At 44.6% G+C, this 16413-nt stretch overlaps 1 protein-coding gene across 1 annotated transcript in view; it reads right to left on the bottom strand.

The window, feature by feature from the left end:
- LRIG1 (leucine rich repeats and immunoglobulin like domains 1) overlaps window positions 1-16413 on the bottom strand; it is a 93230-nt gene that overhangs the window by 39397 nt on the left and 37420 nt on the right. The window contains exons 2-3 of the mRNA XM_051788788.1: window positions 16265-16336; window positions 11367-11441 (exon numbers count right to left, since the gene is read on the bottom strand). Coding sequence (XP_051644748.1) covers window positions 11367-11441; window positions 16265-16336 — 147 coding nt within the window. The remainder of the gene's footprint in view (window positions 1-11366; window positions 11442-16264; window positions 16337-16413) is intronic.

Genomic DNA, 16413 nt, shown 5'->3' with positions numbered 1-16413 from the left:
TAAGCAAGGGCCTGGATCTGATGATCAGTAAGGGGTTTTGTTGGGTTCAGTATGAACAGCATGAAGGAAAGCCTTTCTCCTAATGTAACCAAACCCACCACATCCAGTGAGATACGTATTCTCTTTGAATAATTCTGCACTAGTACTGTTTATGTAAAACTATCTGACTCTTAGATGACCTTATGCTGTGTGTTAGATCCACTGAAGTAAGCCATGTAGTTTTTAAAACATCTCTCCCTCACTTTGATCTCCATTTACTCTCACTGGATCTTGACTTGCCACCAAACGATGTTGGATATTTTTTGCAATACACAAGTTCCAAAGCCTTCAGAATTTCATTCCAGTAGGAGAGCAAAATGTGTGGGACAGGCAGGATTAGAAGTTAGTCATCTTTAAAACAGAAGCTGTCTTATCTCTTCAGCAGATTACACAACCTGCTATGACATCAAAGCAAATTAAGATTCCTGAAGACAAGACAGTCTCTGTTACAGGCACAGTACCCCCATCAGCAGCTGGGTGGTTCTAAGAGGACCAGCTCTCTTCTGGTTACACTGGATGTTTCATCAAGACTGTGTTCTGCAGCAGCTTTTTAAATGATGTATTCACAAAGGGCACAGATCCATTAGACAGGCTGTGCAAAGCATCTTTCATTGTCTAGCACAGCTTCCCTGTAAGGAGCTTCCCTGAACTTTTATGAACTCAATACCAGAGCACAACCTCATGGCCCTGTGTGCAGCTCTACCTCAAACCATCTCATCAGTGATTGTCTTCAAAGCCACTGAGTGCATCCCTCAGTGGATGATGCACCTGTGAGGGTTGGGGCCAGGTATCTTTAGCCCAATCTGAAATGCAGTTTGGCCACTTCTCTGGCACAAGGGAGGGAGAGGAGCTCTAAGCCACTGAGCACAATCAATGCTGGTTTTGAAACAGCCAGTCTGCAAGCACTCATAGATGTGCTAGTCCCTCACCCCCTTCTCCAGCTCTCAGTCCACACCACGGCTCCTGTCACTTCTCACATTCCCTGACCTCAGTCTGGAGCAAGCACTGAGAAGGGTTGCAAAGGAGAGGAGAGGCTCTTCTGAGTGGTGAACTCTGCTAAGGACAAGAATTGTCCTATGGGAATAAAAAAAGGGGAGTCATATAAGGTAAACAGCAGTTTTCATACAAGAATGCAGGAAACCACATGGCTCTGCACCAGCTGCCTGAATGGGGTCGTGGGCTCAGCAGAGCCTCTTTGAAGGAAGGGCTGCATCAATATTTGAAAGGGGTCATTCAGTTGCTGGCAGATGACAGTCAGGTCAATGTTTCCATGTTCTGCAGTTTATATCTTCAGTCTGCTACTCTCTTACACTGCCACTGGCTTTCCCTCTTGCACTTTTAACTTAAGGGCTTTCTTCTGCTGCTGATACATGCCAGCCAAACTCAATTTTCTATCACAAATTAAATGCATAAGCCACTCCTTGAAGCCAAGAAAGAGGCCAGCTGCACCTCCACCAGTTTGCTGCTCTGAGGAGTTCCTGCTCTCCACAGCCCCACACTTGCACAGCACTCATGTCAGGGCTGCAGCCCAAGCCCTCCCACTCTTATCAACGGCCTCAAAGGTGAGGCAGGTTTGTGATAAGGAAGAACAGACACTAAAAATCAGATCCAGCCCAGATGTGGAGCAGTAATCCTGTCCCACTCCCAGGCAGAAACAGCAGCCTTCTTGCATTTTCATTGCAAGCGAGTTTTGTGCTTTTAATCAACAAGGACAGCATTTTCATTTGACAATCAAGAAGGTCCAAAAGCACAAGGCATGGAGGCATTTTTATCCTTAAATCCTGATACTGGTTTTAGTTTCTCTTTGTGTAATAAACGATCAAAGAAAATCCACCACAGCCTAGCGAGTGCATGCGTTTTGTGGGTGGTTTTGTTTTGCTTTTGTCTCTCCACAGGAGCAAGGAGGGGAAAATACACAGGCAGAGAAGAAATTTAAGGGCAACCCAAATGTGATGGGCTCTGCCCACAATGCTGCAACATCAATCCAAACTGCAACTGCAAGCAGACTTCTTGACAGGCACTGTCTGTGCCTCTGAGTCGTGATGTGACACAGGGGCTTTTCCTACCTTTGACAGGAACACAACAAAACCACATGGATTTAACTACACAGGAGTGCTGATGCTAAGGGAGGTAAATAAAGGACAACACATTTGAATATATCTACTCTCCAGACCATCAGTCTCATTGAACTTGCAGCAGAAGCTGCTAAAAGACTTGCTCCTGGAAGAAGGCAGCAATTGAAGAAACACATTTTTGACTGGCCAGTCAAACTCCTGTTAACACTTGAGAGATGCAGATAGGCTGGCGGGTTAGTCTGTTCCAACATGACACACACTTGTGCTCTGTTGAAAGGCCTTATCTGTCCTGTCAGCAAGGTCACCGGAACTGGGATTGCCTCTGGGCAGACTCCACCGAGCTCTGCTCACACTGCTCAGCCTGCAAGAAGAGGCAGCTCCTGTGTGGAAAAGCAATGGTCAAGCTAGCGAAGAAAATAGCTGCTCTTAACAAGTCTAGACACCCTGTTATTAATAAAGGCTGTCAAGTAGGAAGGGTGCTTTAGAAACTCCAGAACGAGGTGCCAAAAGATCCAGGGAACTGAAAATTTGAGCTCTGGAGTAGAACTGCTACTGTGCTAAGCCAGGCTGGTGTAAAACACTGTCTGTTCAAGCTTTCCTGGAGGAGATCTTGTAAAGTCAGTGGTAAGCATTCACCACCACTGAGTCAATAAGTTCTTCAAGCTTCTTTAATAAGACCACTTACTTCTTCAGTTCCTCTTATTTTGAAAAAGATGACAGCTCTCTCAATAAAACAATCCAGAGGGCAAAAAAGTTTTCAGTAAGACCACCAAAAGTGTTCCTTTTCCAAGGCACCAAGGATTACAGAAAGTCCAATGCCTTGACCTGACTGCAGTTCAGCAACTGCTTCCATGCAGTGTGTGACCTGCAGTATAATGGACTGGAGATGGTATTTTAAGTCTAAAATGAGCCATTTATAGATTCTTTTTCTACCCCTCTCCTCAATTCATTTTTCTCTGCTCATATCCCACCACTAACAGTTGTCTTTTCACCCTGTGCTCCTGTTTCATTTTCCAGCTGCCTTTGCTGTTTTCCCCCACGTGCAATTGAACATTAAATGGTTTGACAGGCAGAACATGTACTCACCCGACCACTTATTCCCAATCAATATTCACGTGGAATTCCTGTTAACAAGCAAGAGTTATGCACACACTGTGAAGGGAGGGTGGCCTCCTCAGTGATCACTTCATTAAAGGTATGACAGATCACTCTCTTGTCTACCTTAACCAGCAATCACATTCTCCACGCTGCACACCCCCAGCAGGGCTGGTTTTGCAACAGGAAGATAATAACTTTTGACACGATCTCTATTGTTCACCTCTGCAATTAATTGGGGGATTTGACACGGGTTACAAATAACAGGAAATCCAGCACATAGCCAGCTTTTATTCATGTAAAAATGAGCTTTCTATAGACTTCTTCTGCTAATTTTTTCCAACCTGCACACAGCAGGATCACATTTTAGTGAATACTGTTTACATTAATGCTTTTTACCCTACACTATTTCTAATGGTGCCATGGAAGCCATGATGGAAGTGTTAAGAGTAGTAGAGAGGATAAAGTAAATTGCAAAACTGATGTGGTTCAAAGCCCAGTTTGTAAAACAAGAGCAGAATTCATTCTTTAACACCTCTGCTTAAACGGTTTGAGCCTTCTTATATGCAAAGGAACTAAACTACACTGCCCATTCTCAAGCCTTCCAGGGTGCTCGAAGGGTAACAAAATGGATGTATTTTGAAAGTGCTTTATGCCACCCTACTTAAAAATAAAATTCACAATTTTACCCCCACCCTATTCTTTATTCTCACTGTGCATCTATTTGATGCTCTGAGCAAGCACCACTGGTCTAACAACCAAGACAGTCCTCACTGCCAGCTGTCATTCTACCTGGGCAATCTCAATGGGGAAGGAAGCATAAAAACATACTGATAGCTTCCTGATTTTGTGCAATTTTAGTTACTTTAGTTAAATTCAGTTATAAAACTGAACCTCCCAAGCTTTCATAGAGAAAACTTCTATGTTAACTTGCTTTTCTTGTAGCTTCAGCTTTGCTTTTATTCACCTCTGAGCAAACTAAATATCCATTACTAGCAGTTTTTAGGCAGGAAACTCCAACATGCTAAAGAAACTTTCAACTCAGCAAGTTATTTATATTTGAAATCTGCTCAGTCTGTGAAGACTAACAAAGGAATTGCTTTTGTAGACATGTGCTTTATTTGCCATATGCCATTAAATGAGATAGTCACTCTACCACAGATATTAATAGTAGAGTTTGGCCTATTCTAAGGCTCAAATATGAGGCTATTTTTCATACTGACCTTAACAAAAGATCATGGCTGCAAATGACCCTAACAACTAATCTGGGCTTGATAACCATCTTGTTCATTGCACATAATATGCACCTGCCCCTGGAAAACGCATCAGGAGATGCTTTACATTCATGAGTTACATCTGCCCTGAGGTAGATCCTCTTCAGCTCAGAGGAAGCAGACCCACCCAAAAGGAATCTACTTGTTCTTGGGGTGTAATGAATATGTGGGTCACACACAAAAAGATCCTGTTCTAGTATTCCAACTCCTAACCTTGTGCTCTGTCCCACAAGACCACTTGTGTCCTTTCCTTCCTCCAGACAAATATGAGTCCAGCCATGTGCTAAGCAGCACACAGATATCAGAGCAGACCTGACCCAGCTCAAAGCAATTCTCTACTCACAGAAGAAGCTGCCACAGTTGCACAAAATGCTTATCCTCAAGGGGTAACTGCTATTCCATGAGCTGCCACCAACTTCCACTATCTTTTTCTGCTGGACAATTTTTGCACTCCTCTATATGTGCCCAGATTACTTTCTGATGCTCTTTTGTTGAGTCTGACAACTAAGTGCTGTACTGCTGTTGCTTTTCTAGAAGAAATGATTACTCATTTCCCTGGAATAGCCTCAGATCCTTTTCCATTTCCATGTGCTCATGTTATATCTAAAGGCTCAAAGAGGACATGCAAATGATTAGAACAGTTCCAAGAGCCCAAAAGAGAAGTCAAAACAGCATCTCTTCTGGTGATTGGGAGCACATGATTAATGAGAATTTCCTCCACTGGGAAAGGCTCCTGCAGTCTTTGGCCTCAAATATTTGCAGACTTTTACACACCACAGCCTTATTACAAACTCTGAGCAAAACAACCAGGAGAGGTGGGTTTCAGACTATCTTTGCTGCACACTGAACAGCCTGACTGCCAGTATTTACTCTATTTCCCCTTTCCATGTCAGTACATTCACATTCAAAAATAGAAGCTCAGTAGTGTAGCCTGTACTGTGGACCAAACCCTCAGAAAACAACCCTCTCTCCCAGCTCCAAGGGGAATTGCCTGAGTAAACACTGGAGGACTGGCCCCTGCAGACATTACACCCCATAAGCAATGCAAACAGGAGGTGGGGGTGAATCTGCTCCCACTTATGTATCTACAACCTGCATGTATCACTTTCATTAGTTCCCAGAGAGTTTTCTTTGTGCCAGTAATCAGGCAGTGTGGTTTTCTGAGCTGCCCAAGGCACGTCCTGCACACAATCAGAGCCTGCTGACTTCAACCAGACCCCGCACACGGCTGCGTCTGAGTCATCTGGATTTTGTGCTTATGAGCACAAAACCTCTTGCTGCGACCCAGATGGAATTAACAGAGCAGTCTCCTTATTTCTAATTGTTAGATCATCCCTTTTTAACTCCAGCAAAGATGACTTGCAGATTAAATCTCTTGGGGGTCAAGGCAGTTGTTGTGTTTGTATAGCAATTAGCACAGCAGGATCCCAGGCCACAAATGGTCTCCAAGGCTATGTCTGTACTATGGTATCAGCTCAAACCTCCGTTCCTCATTTAAGCCAAACTTCCCAACTATCAACAGCACCTACACAGAAGTGTTTACTCTGGCCTAGCCAGGAACACAAAGTGAGCTCACAAATCGTGTAGAGACCAGCTCAGGCTTCAGCTGTGATCTATAAACAGCACAGATGCAGCAGTTTTGAGCTCCTTCCTCTAACAGAGATCACCAGGAAAGGCTGCCATGGGCAGAACTGGAGCTGCTGTTCTGATGCTCAATCAAGTCTTCATCATCTTAACTTGAAAAGCAAAGATGAACTGCAGTCACACATCTCAACATCAACAGATCCTGAGAAAGCCTGCAGAAGGAAAGTCTTATCAAGATCCACCTGTATCAGCAGAGCACAACGACTGCTTGCATTGTTTCAGCTCACGCCGAAATACATGTCTGTCTTGGGTGGAAGGAAAACAGCAGCTCAAAGAATCTAATGGACTATACAGGTCTTCAGAAAGAGTCTCTGCAAACATGAGTGAAATAGTGCAAGCAGCATTGAAGTAACAGCTGCTTTTCCAAGCCTTATACTTTGAAAGGATGAGGCAACAGCTCCAGGAGTAAGATCAATAGCATGATCCTGATTCTGCCATATTAGGGCAAAAACCAGTCAACTCTCATCTAGTACAAAGGTCTAATGAGATACAAAGAAAAATCAAAGTCAGACAAGAAACAAGGGTCATGTTACTAACTATGTGACTAATTTAACCAGAACTATAATAAAGTCCCCAACAGTTGGAGGAAAAGCTCTCCAAGAAACCATGCAAGTCAAATGGCAATGACTTCAATGCAGAAATTACTGGCTGCAGTCTTTGACCTATCTTACTCCTGACATCCAGATGGAATACCATAGAGTACCCTTCTTTCCATGAGGACCATGCTGCCCCAATCAGCATCTGAGCTTACTAGTCCTTACAAGAAGCCCTCGTATGTTCCCTGCCACTCCCATCTTCCAATTCTCCATGTATTTCGTTTTCAAATTTTACATGATATATTTTGCCTGTGGCACAGTAGATCACTTACCTTTCCCCTATTAGCCCTCTGTTTAATCACAGTTTAATGTGAATTGATCTTTACATTAATGAGTCTGTAAAGAAGATTGATTTTCTTCAAGAGACTTTTCTGCTCAGTTTGGCAGCAGAGTAGTCCTATTGATTTCGCTTTCCCCAGTAAATACACTGCAGTGTCACTGATTCACTTCTTGTGAATCAGCTAATCCTATTTCACACTCTTTTGCTCCAAAAATCCCTTCTCTGACTTCCTTGTTATCTGTGCTTATTCAGAACAAGATGATGGGGCCAAAGCATCTCAGACAGCTTTGGGTGTTGCTAACACACAGTTGACTGTTGTGGGTCACCATCCCCTTTGTTCCTGAATGGTTGGGGGCTTAAAAGACTTCCAGCAAAAGAAAGTTATTTTTAAGTGTTTAATCTGTTAACTTCCTTAATTCCTAGCCAGCTAAGGATGTGGCACAGTGTGCTCTGTTTACCTTGCTTGCTCCAGAGGTCTGGTTAGCAGGCTGAGCTCCACAGCTGCCCGACAGCCTGTGCTGGTGAGCCTGAGTCAGAGGATGCTGCCTGAACCAGGCTGGCCACCTTGGAACCAGGGCAGAGGACAAGGATCCACCTCCATCATCCTGTGCAAACATCCCCAAAACCTTCCAGGATGCATTTAGCCACATGCAGGTAGACAAAGCAACAGAGAAAGGCCCAGAGTAAGGGCTGAGCTCAGGGGTTTGTAGAAAATTCATAGTAACAGGGTTGATTGCAGCTCAGGTTCTCCTCTTACCTGGCATGCAGGCAAGGCTAAGAGTCCTTCCAGGCCAAGTTAGCAAGGAAGTTAGAGATAAACAGACTAATTTCTGCTGCAAATAGGTAATTTCTTCCATCCTCCCCCCCTCCTCACCAGATCAGGTAACAGAGTCTCCTCGAGAGCCTACAGAGTTAACACACTCTTGCTGCATTCAGATGGGAAACCCTCAGCCAAGAGCATGTCAGTGAAAACATCCTGCCATCAACTCCCAAATGTCCAAGTCTAGGAACTGCAGTTAAATTACAAATGCTGTGGGAATTTCAGGCAAGGTTCTCCTCTCAGCTATTCCGATGTAATTTCGGAATGAATCCAGATTCAGTCTCTCCCCCTCCCAGCTGTATTTCCTGGCTTTTGTTTGCACTAACAGATGTTTGCATTTAATGTCTGTCTTTATTTGGTAACTCGTACATAGATTATTTTTCCCTTCTGTTCTATTAAAAGCCTTATCAAGTCCCTTATGTTTGCTCTTGTTGAGATGAACGACTTTGGCAGCATTTTCAACGCGCAAGGCAAACAAACTGACTCTTCGAGGAATAATTAAACTGAACTAAACTTCATGGCAGTGTATTAGGGCAAAGCATTTTTGATACATATGTTATGTCTGTGTCCATCTGCAGCCTAGAACATCCAAACACTTGCAGAAAGCTTTGAGAATTCTCTCTGCAACAGATTCTCACATAAATACTCAACTGGCCCAGGGTCTACACACACGTGGGGTCAAGCAAGTTTTGGGTGATGGAGACAGGTATGAAAAACCCCAAAGCAGGGAATGTAAAGTAAAGCTCATTAAAGAAAATCTTTATGGAAAATGTGAGTTTGGCAGTATGGCAGATTTCCTTCCCACATATCCTAAAGAAGAAAAAGTCTCTTCCCCTGTTTAAGAAGAGTAAGAGATGAAGTAACTCATTCAAAAGGACTGTTTTGAGTGACAAATATACAACCCTTGCTTTTATAATACATTAACAGCCCTTTGGAAATACTTAACCACATGCAATATACAAAACTGACTTCAGAGGTTTGTGAGGTAAACACACTTCACACATTTCTAAACACTGAAAAAAAAAGGAAATGTATTTATTTTTCTTCAGCAGTAAGAATACACTGTAACACTATACACTCAAACATAAACCAATTTCTCAGTACACAAGTCTTCATTATGAGTCTTCACTCTGGGTTTGGTTTGGCAGCCTCCCCAATTATTACTTCACACATTTGAAGGCCAGGAGAAACCAGTATGACCATATAATCTGATTTCTTACATCACACAAGGCTAAATAACTTTACCCACCAATTTGCAAATCAAGCCCATTAACCTGGAGTTGAATTGAAGGACCATCTTTTAGGAAGCTATCCAATTGATTTAAAGACTCCCAACGATGGAGAAAGCTTCACTTCCTCAGCAAATCATTCCAATGTGAGTTAGTCAGCAACATCGATTGAAGCAGGTACTTTAAAACATCTTTCAAGTTATTTTTATCTCTGATAAAAATTAAAAGGAAATGCAAGGGGGGAAAAAAGTGGCATTATCTGAAACAAGCTAAACAAAGAGATCCTTCTTGCAGAGGTATGACAGCAGCATTACAAATACCACTATCAGAGTTATTTATGTGTAGCAGCTGAGAAGAGTAATGCAGATTTCTGGAAAGTGATACTAAGCAGGTCTGTTTAGAATACTGTCCTTTTATCACTTGGCTTTGTACCTTCCCCTTCCCTCTGCACCACTCTGAAATTTCAGAGGAGCTGTAAATCTACTGCCTTCCACCAGTGATTATTCCTCCCTTCCAAACTGCTCATTTCATTTTAAGAATAAAAAACCCAAAGCTCCAGCAATTTGGTCCCTTGCCAAGGGCTAAATTAATAGCAAAAATAACAACAGGGGCTTGTGAGACTCAGATCACTTATAGACTTCATGAGAAAGAAAAGTCCATCTTGGGGGGGTCTAAAACTATATCCTGAATGGCAAATTCTATGCAAGCTTTCCACCCATAAATCAGATTTCTGGAGTTCTTTTTTGAATCCCGATGTACAACACACAGGGTAATGCAGCAGCCTGGTGAGCTCAGATCAAGTAGCAGGCAGATGCCTTCTCGTGTCAGGGGAGGCACCACCCTGCCCTGCAGCCCCCAGACTGCACATGTGGTCACAGAAGCAGGGAGGGGCAGTGGCAAGGGGCAGAAATCAAACAAGATGGTTTCCCACCAACTCCATGTGACATTTGACAGGCCTGATAACTGCGGAGACACAACCCACCCCTGCGCCCAGGAGGTGAAGTGGTTATTGATGCATCCAACAGAGATGCTTGTTGGATCCAGCACTGATGGAGCACTTTGGCTCTTGGTAAGCCCTGCAGGAACATGATATTCCCAAGAACCACATCAAAGGCACCGTATCTCAAACAAAAGCTAAACTCACTCCATGCCAGGAGTGAGATATGGACACCAGTTTGAAGCGAAGATCCTTAAACTGAATTAAGGCAGTGAGGGAGTTGTTCTGTTTTGCATATTTTAACACTGCCTAATGGAAGAGCAGGAAGAGTGCCAGTTCACTCAATTCGTCCTTGATTTAAGTGACAGGAATGTACTTTTAGTCAACAGATCAAGGCTGTCTCAGAGTAAGTCAGAGCCCTTTGAGCATGAGAAGCCAATCACCTGGTCGTATGGTGACAGGTATTTTCCACTACAAAAAGTAGCAAATCCATGGTAAATATGGATACCTGCCTGCAGGTGTACACTGCAGGCTGGAAGCCATCACTCAAACAGTTCTAGCACTTTGCTGAAGTCCCCATTAGCTATAAACACTTCCCCTTCCCAGGAACTTGGGAGGTATCATGCATACCTCAGCAAAATTCCTTCTCGGTGTGCATTACAAGCACACACATGCAAAAATAATTTTAGAAATCCACACTCTTAAGGTATTAAATAGTTTGATATTATAATGTTTTTATTCCCTTCAGCAGCACCATCAACCCAAGATCCTTGTGGAAGATACACAAGGGCTCTCAGGTGTCTAACACTTCTGTGGTCATCTACACCAAAGTGAGGAACTTCAAACCTTCTGCTGGAACCTAGCTTTTCAACCACTGTTCTCTCAAAAGAAAATTAAAAAAAGAAAAAAAAAAAGAGCTGAAAGAGACCATAAAAACAGGTCTGGAATGAGTTCCCTGAAAGATGAGGATGTGAACAGTCTCTGGCTTTAAGAGAAAAGAAGAAATGATCAGAACAGGACCAGGGAGAAAAAAAGAACAACAAAGAAAAGGTAAAATTATACACTCCTTTGATAGCACAAGTATGACATAATGGTTGAAACCCAAAGGCAGATGAAGAAAATAAAAGTTTTATTCAATATGCAACCAACATGTGGAGTTTACTGACATAAGTTACCACTGACCATATGAACAACATTAGCTGGGCCCAACCTCATGCTAATCGCGCTACTCCAGGTGAGATTTCTTAATTAAGGTGCCAACAGCCCATTAATGAAATCTAGACTCAGCAGCAATGAGGATGACACACAGGAAACCCTCAGAGGCAGCTAAACCCACCCAGAGAGAGCCCAAAGCTGGAGGAGGCTGCAGTGACTTACAGGTGGAGGGAGCGGACGCTGGAAGCAGCAGATCCCAGGGAGGGAATGGTGGTCAGCTCGTTGTTGTCCAGGCGCCTGCAACAAACAGAAATGAATGGCTAAAGCAAGCAGCCTGTGACCAGGCCTATGGGAGCAGGGGGGGCCATGGCACTCCCTTATCCAGCCCCCCACGTCTCCAGGAACACTGACATTTGGGCAGAAATGACATTTGTCTGGGGCTCTGATGGCCCCACCTTATTCTTTAATGCATGAGAGCCACCACCACCGGTCCCACAGTAGTGTCTTTATAAGATCAAGGCTTTTCCCCCCCCCTTCCACCCACTCCCTTAAAGGGCCACTGAGGAAGGCACTGTGCCACAGCCCTCTATCTGCCCAAGTTTCCAGTCATGACAGAAGTAAGCCTGAGACAAGGGACTGTTGGCACCTACAGCCATGGGTCCCACTGCCTCAGGACATGGATTTAATCCCCTCCCCAAGCAGCAAACCTCACTTGTCCCTCCATGCCAGGTCAGGGCCTGGGAGCACAAGAGAGTGCCAGCCTCAGGCATGCTCTCCACACCAGGAAAACCTCTGGAAATCCCACAGGGATTACCCCACAAAGCCAGCAGCACACATACAAAACAGTGGTGCTGGCCACAGTAATGCCACCAAAAACAGGGGACCTGCTGCATCCAGCTGGGGAGCACAGTGCAGCCCCCCAGGGGGATCACAGACCTCCCACTCCTGCAAACGCCAGCACAAAAAACGTCCCCTTCAATGGCCTAATGTTTGAAGTGTTTTTCTGACTGAAAACAGATCCTTGCCATGTGACCGGCTCTTCCTTGGTTTAAAGAGCCCTTGTTTGTATGGTGAATTAGTCAATTAATTACTGTAACAGTCGCTTGTCTGGCTGCTTGAAAATTACCTAATTTCTCAGCCACGTTGCCTGCTCCCCCCTCACCACCACATGCTGAAGTCATTAAAGCCAAGCCCCAGCCAGGCCGAGGTGGGAGGCACACAGGGGCTCCCCGGGACCCCCACCCACCTCTGATCCCATCCATCAGCCACTGGTGGCCTTCAAACTGCTCCCCTTCCTCAGAGAATCTTGGAAAGATCACAGTCTGAGTGCAAGAAGCAGAGCACCCTGTAGCTGCACAGCCCAGGTGTGCTAAGCCACGGGCACGAGTTGGGGCGATCCTAAATTATGTTGCTGGGGTTTTTTTTTCTTCTTCTTTCCCTTCAAACTATTTTTGGCAGGTGGGAGAGGGCAGCGGTACACGCATCCCAGAGCTTCCCTTCTGGCTCCTCCAAGAGGAGGCAAGATATTTGATTTCACGAGGAGTTCCAGGCACTGCTGGGATAAAAGCTTTCCTCAGCCTCAGCTCTGCCTCTGACATTATGCCCATGCCTTAAAATGTAAGGGAAAAAAAGCCAGCCAGATGCATTGCAGTTCAGCAAGGAGCTCCACTCTGCAACTAAAAGATCACTCTTGCTCATGTTACAGCAAGGTCCAGAGCTTCCAAAGCTACAGAGCAAGCTGGACAGAGCATTAAAATGCTTATTTGTGCCATGTCTTCATTAACATCTAACTGAGCATCTTTTGAAAAGCCATGGGAGAAGGAGGATAACTAGGCCCACCCCCTGCTAGCCTGGGTCAAGTCTGGTTAAGCAGCTCCAACACCAACCAGTGTCTAACAACTGGTCAAAGCCTCCTCTGACATAAGTGTGATATTCATATATCAGCCTCCTGTCATGTCAGGAGTCAGTCAGAAGTGGTTCTCCCACCTCGTTTTCTCTCTTGGCTCACAGACACCAGTTGCTGACATAGAGGAGACGGCCAAGTTCAGTATTTGCCTGGGATTTCCCACTCATCTTCCCCTTCTCCCATGTAAAGGAATGAAAAAGAAAAAAAAAAAAAAGGAAAAAAACCTCAAACCAGAACAGCCAGGCTCAACGAATTTAAACTTTCAGTCTCCTTTCTCTTCCCCAGCCCTTGCCTTTGATGACACAAACCCGCTGCCTCTGGATGCTGAGGCAGAGGAGGAGGGGGGGCCACACATATAAAATATTTACAGTCCAGTTGCCAGGCTGGTGTCAAGCTGAAATGGAGCCTGCTCAAAAATAGCACAGCTCTCCAGAGCTTTCAGTAAAAGGCACTTTAGAAAATAAAAGGTGAGTTGTTTGGAGAGGAATTTTAGCACAGCTACTACCTTCTTTGTTACAAATGAGGCTGGAAAATCTCAGAGCCATGCAACCATCACTTTTGTGGATCCCATGATCCATATGACCTGAGGAAACCTCAGAAAGGACCACAGGGCCTACCCCCAAAGCAGCACCCTCCATCCCACCCTTCCAAACAAGGTACAAGAATGGATGGACCCCAGGGATTGTCATTAGAGGAAGCCACCAAAAGAGATGAGAAAAAGCACAGGCGTCCTGAAGGAAAGTAACATCCCACCCCAGCACACCCCCTGAGCTCCCACCACTTATTTCAGAGCATGTGGGATCACAGTGTTTCGTGCCACTTTGAGACACTAAATTTCATCCCACACAGACTTAAAGCTTTAAAGGAAAGAAAAGCTGCTCAAACCACAAAAAGGCCACCAAAATAAACCACACAAACAACTGCCTAAACCCAGGGAAAGGGAAAAGTGTAGGGTAAGTTCTGCTATTACTTTATCACAATCTCAGTAAAGCACAACAGAGCATCCAAGATAAGCTATGAAGTTTAAATCCTTTGGTCTGCAGACATTTTCTTAAAATCAGGGGAAAGCAAGATGTTTTCAAAATACATCACACTAATTATTCACATAGAGAGACACACACAGAGTTTTAAGCCTCATGTAATGCTCAGGAACCACAGACACCATGTTTGAAGCATCATGGGAGGTTTCAGGTCTTATCAATGCATCTATTATTTGGGGCAATCTCTTTCCCTGAGGGTGCCTTGGTTTGCCCAGCGCAGCATGCACAGCAAAACACTGACTTGTTCTCAAGACATGCCACAGCATGATGCTTATTTCATGAATGTTTGTAAAGTGCTTAAAAAAACCCTCAGAAAGGAGATGCTCTGGCAATACAGATGTGGTTCTCCTTGTGAAATGAAGTTTATTTCAGTGGTCTGTGGTTTAGCTGTTATTGAAAAGCAACCAAGATTGGTAGATAGGGCTTTTAATAGAGCTTCTCCCTCACACTTTCCAGAGCCTGCCTTCCAGGCTCTACTCCAGACCTCTGCCTCCCTTCCAGTCTCCCATTTCTGACTGCTCCCTTTCCCTCCTACTCAGTCCTATGCTCTCTCCCTGCTCCCTAACCCTGCCCTTCTGACACAGCAAGCAGCTCCCATCTTCACCATTACTTTGTGGGCTGCATTACCTCCCCCAAAACCCTAACACCTTTTTATAGTGTCTAACTGTTCAGTGCAGGGCTCGTCCTGCCCTCCACACGTGCAGCACTTTGCACAAGGGAGTTCCCTCCCCGAGGAATCAGCAGCCATACACATTTCTCACCCCATTCCCCTGAAGTCACATGCCTTCAGGCACTTCCACGAATAAAAGCTATTGCTAAGCCACAGTCATGTTAAGATAATTCAAAAGTCTCATGGGATCAGGGCTGCAATTCTCTTCTTTAAGCCCAGAGTAATTTAAAGCTTTCCACAGTTTAAAGAGAAGCTGAGAAAACAGATCCTTTAGGCAGCGTTTTGCTGACCTGCATCACTTTCTCTCTGAGGATGATCATGAGGAACTGATTTCAGAGCACTGCAGTCACTCCTGATGCATATTCCTAACTTAGTCATGATTCCTAGCAAGTCCCTACTATTAATGTAAGCAGGGGAGCCCGGGGCAATCAGGTCAGGGGAGAGATGCTACAATAATCCCCATACTCCAATCTGGCATCAGTCAGGCAGAGTTCCACCTTCTGCCTATTTGAGAATCACAGGATCTGGCCCCTCTTTGAGCCCCAGAGCCAAAACTTAATGAAAACTGACAGATGACAAGAGAAAATGCACGATACAAACAGAGCACAGTATTGTTTCTGAAAGGAAATGTTTTTTCAGTTTCCCATGAGGCATCAGTAGCTCTTCAAACAGAGTCCAAACCTCAAGTATGCCAGCGATTCACCAGTCAAACACGAGCTCATTACCTCAACCCACCGCCTGCAATTTCAGTCACTTTCGTTTTTCCAAACCCAAAATCGGAGCTCCAGGAATCCCTGTGAATGGCTGACTCTGTGAGTGTAACTGCTGAGCCTCTACACAGATCAGGAGCTTGGAAATCCTGCGATTCCCCCCCAAAAAAAGTTTATTTTGCCAGCAAGGGGGGGTCTGGCAGAGCCACTGAGACCTTCACCAGCTCCTTCTCTTCCCCACCAGAGCAGAAGACAGCTCTGCTGTTCTAGCCTCTCCTGGCAGACTTCAAACAGAATTTGTTCTGGTTCCAAAAGGAGTACAAATGTCTGAGAAAGGAGGAGACACAGTTAAGTGCTTTGTTATCCACTACACTACACCTTTGTTTCCTGGGAGATTTGGGCTAGGTTGGCATCAGGTATCACAATCCAGGCTGTTCTGCCTTGCTTCAGGGTTATCCTTTCAGCAAGGAGCTTTGTGTGTATGTTCAGGTGTGTTGGTTGAACTGCTCCCTGGGAGCATTGCACAAGACTGAGGGAGGCAAACTCCAATGATTTCCAATAACAGCTCTGCTGTTTTAATTGGAATGTTGTGTTCTGCTAATTGATTAGTAAAAAAAAAAACAACAAAACAGGACAGGTACAATATGGAGAAAAAAAAACACCCTCCACACCAAGTCAGACCTCATTCAAGTTAGCTAAAGGAAGGTGCTGTCTTAGGAAACAAGATAAGATTTCCCTCTGGCTCACAAGCTGCCCTGGCAAAATACAATTAAAACATTTGAAGGAATACTTACACTTCCTGCAGGTTCGACAGCTCTGCAAAGGCAGAAGGATCAATCTCTGTCAACTTGTTGTAGCTCAGGTTTCTGTTAAAATAAAAAGACAGGGGGATCAGCAGACTGCAATTCCCCCGCTCAGCAAAACACAGTCATCTTAATTATTC

This window comes from Manacus candei, unplaced genomic scaffold (genome assembly GCF_025592945.1).
Source record: "Manacus candei isolate 608988 ecotype Guabito, Panama unplaced genomic scaffold, ASM2559294v1 h1tg000025l, whole genome shotgun sequence".
In the NCBI taxonomy this organism is placed as follows: domain Eukaryota; kingdom Metazoa; phylum Chordata; class Aves; order Passeriformes; family Pipridae; genus Manacus; species Manacus candei.
Note: the sequence above shows the minus strand (reverse complement) of the source record. Positions and strands in the feature narration are given on the sequence as shown.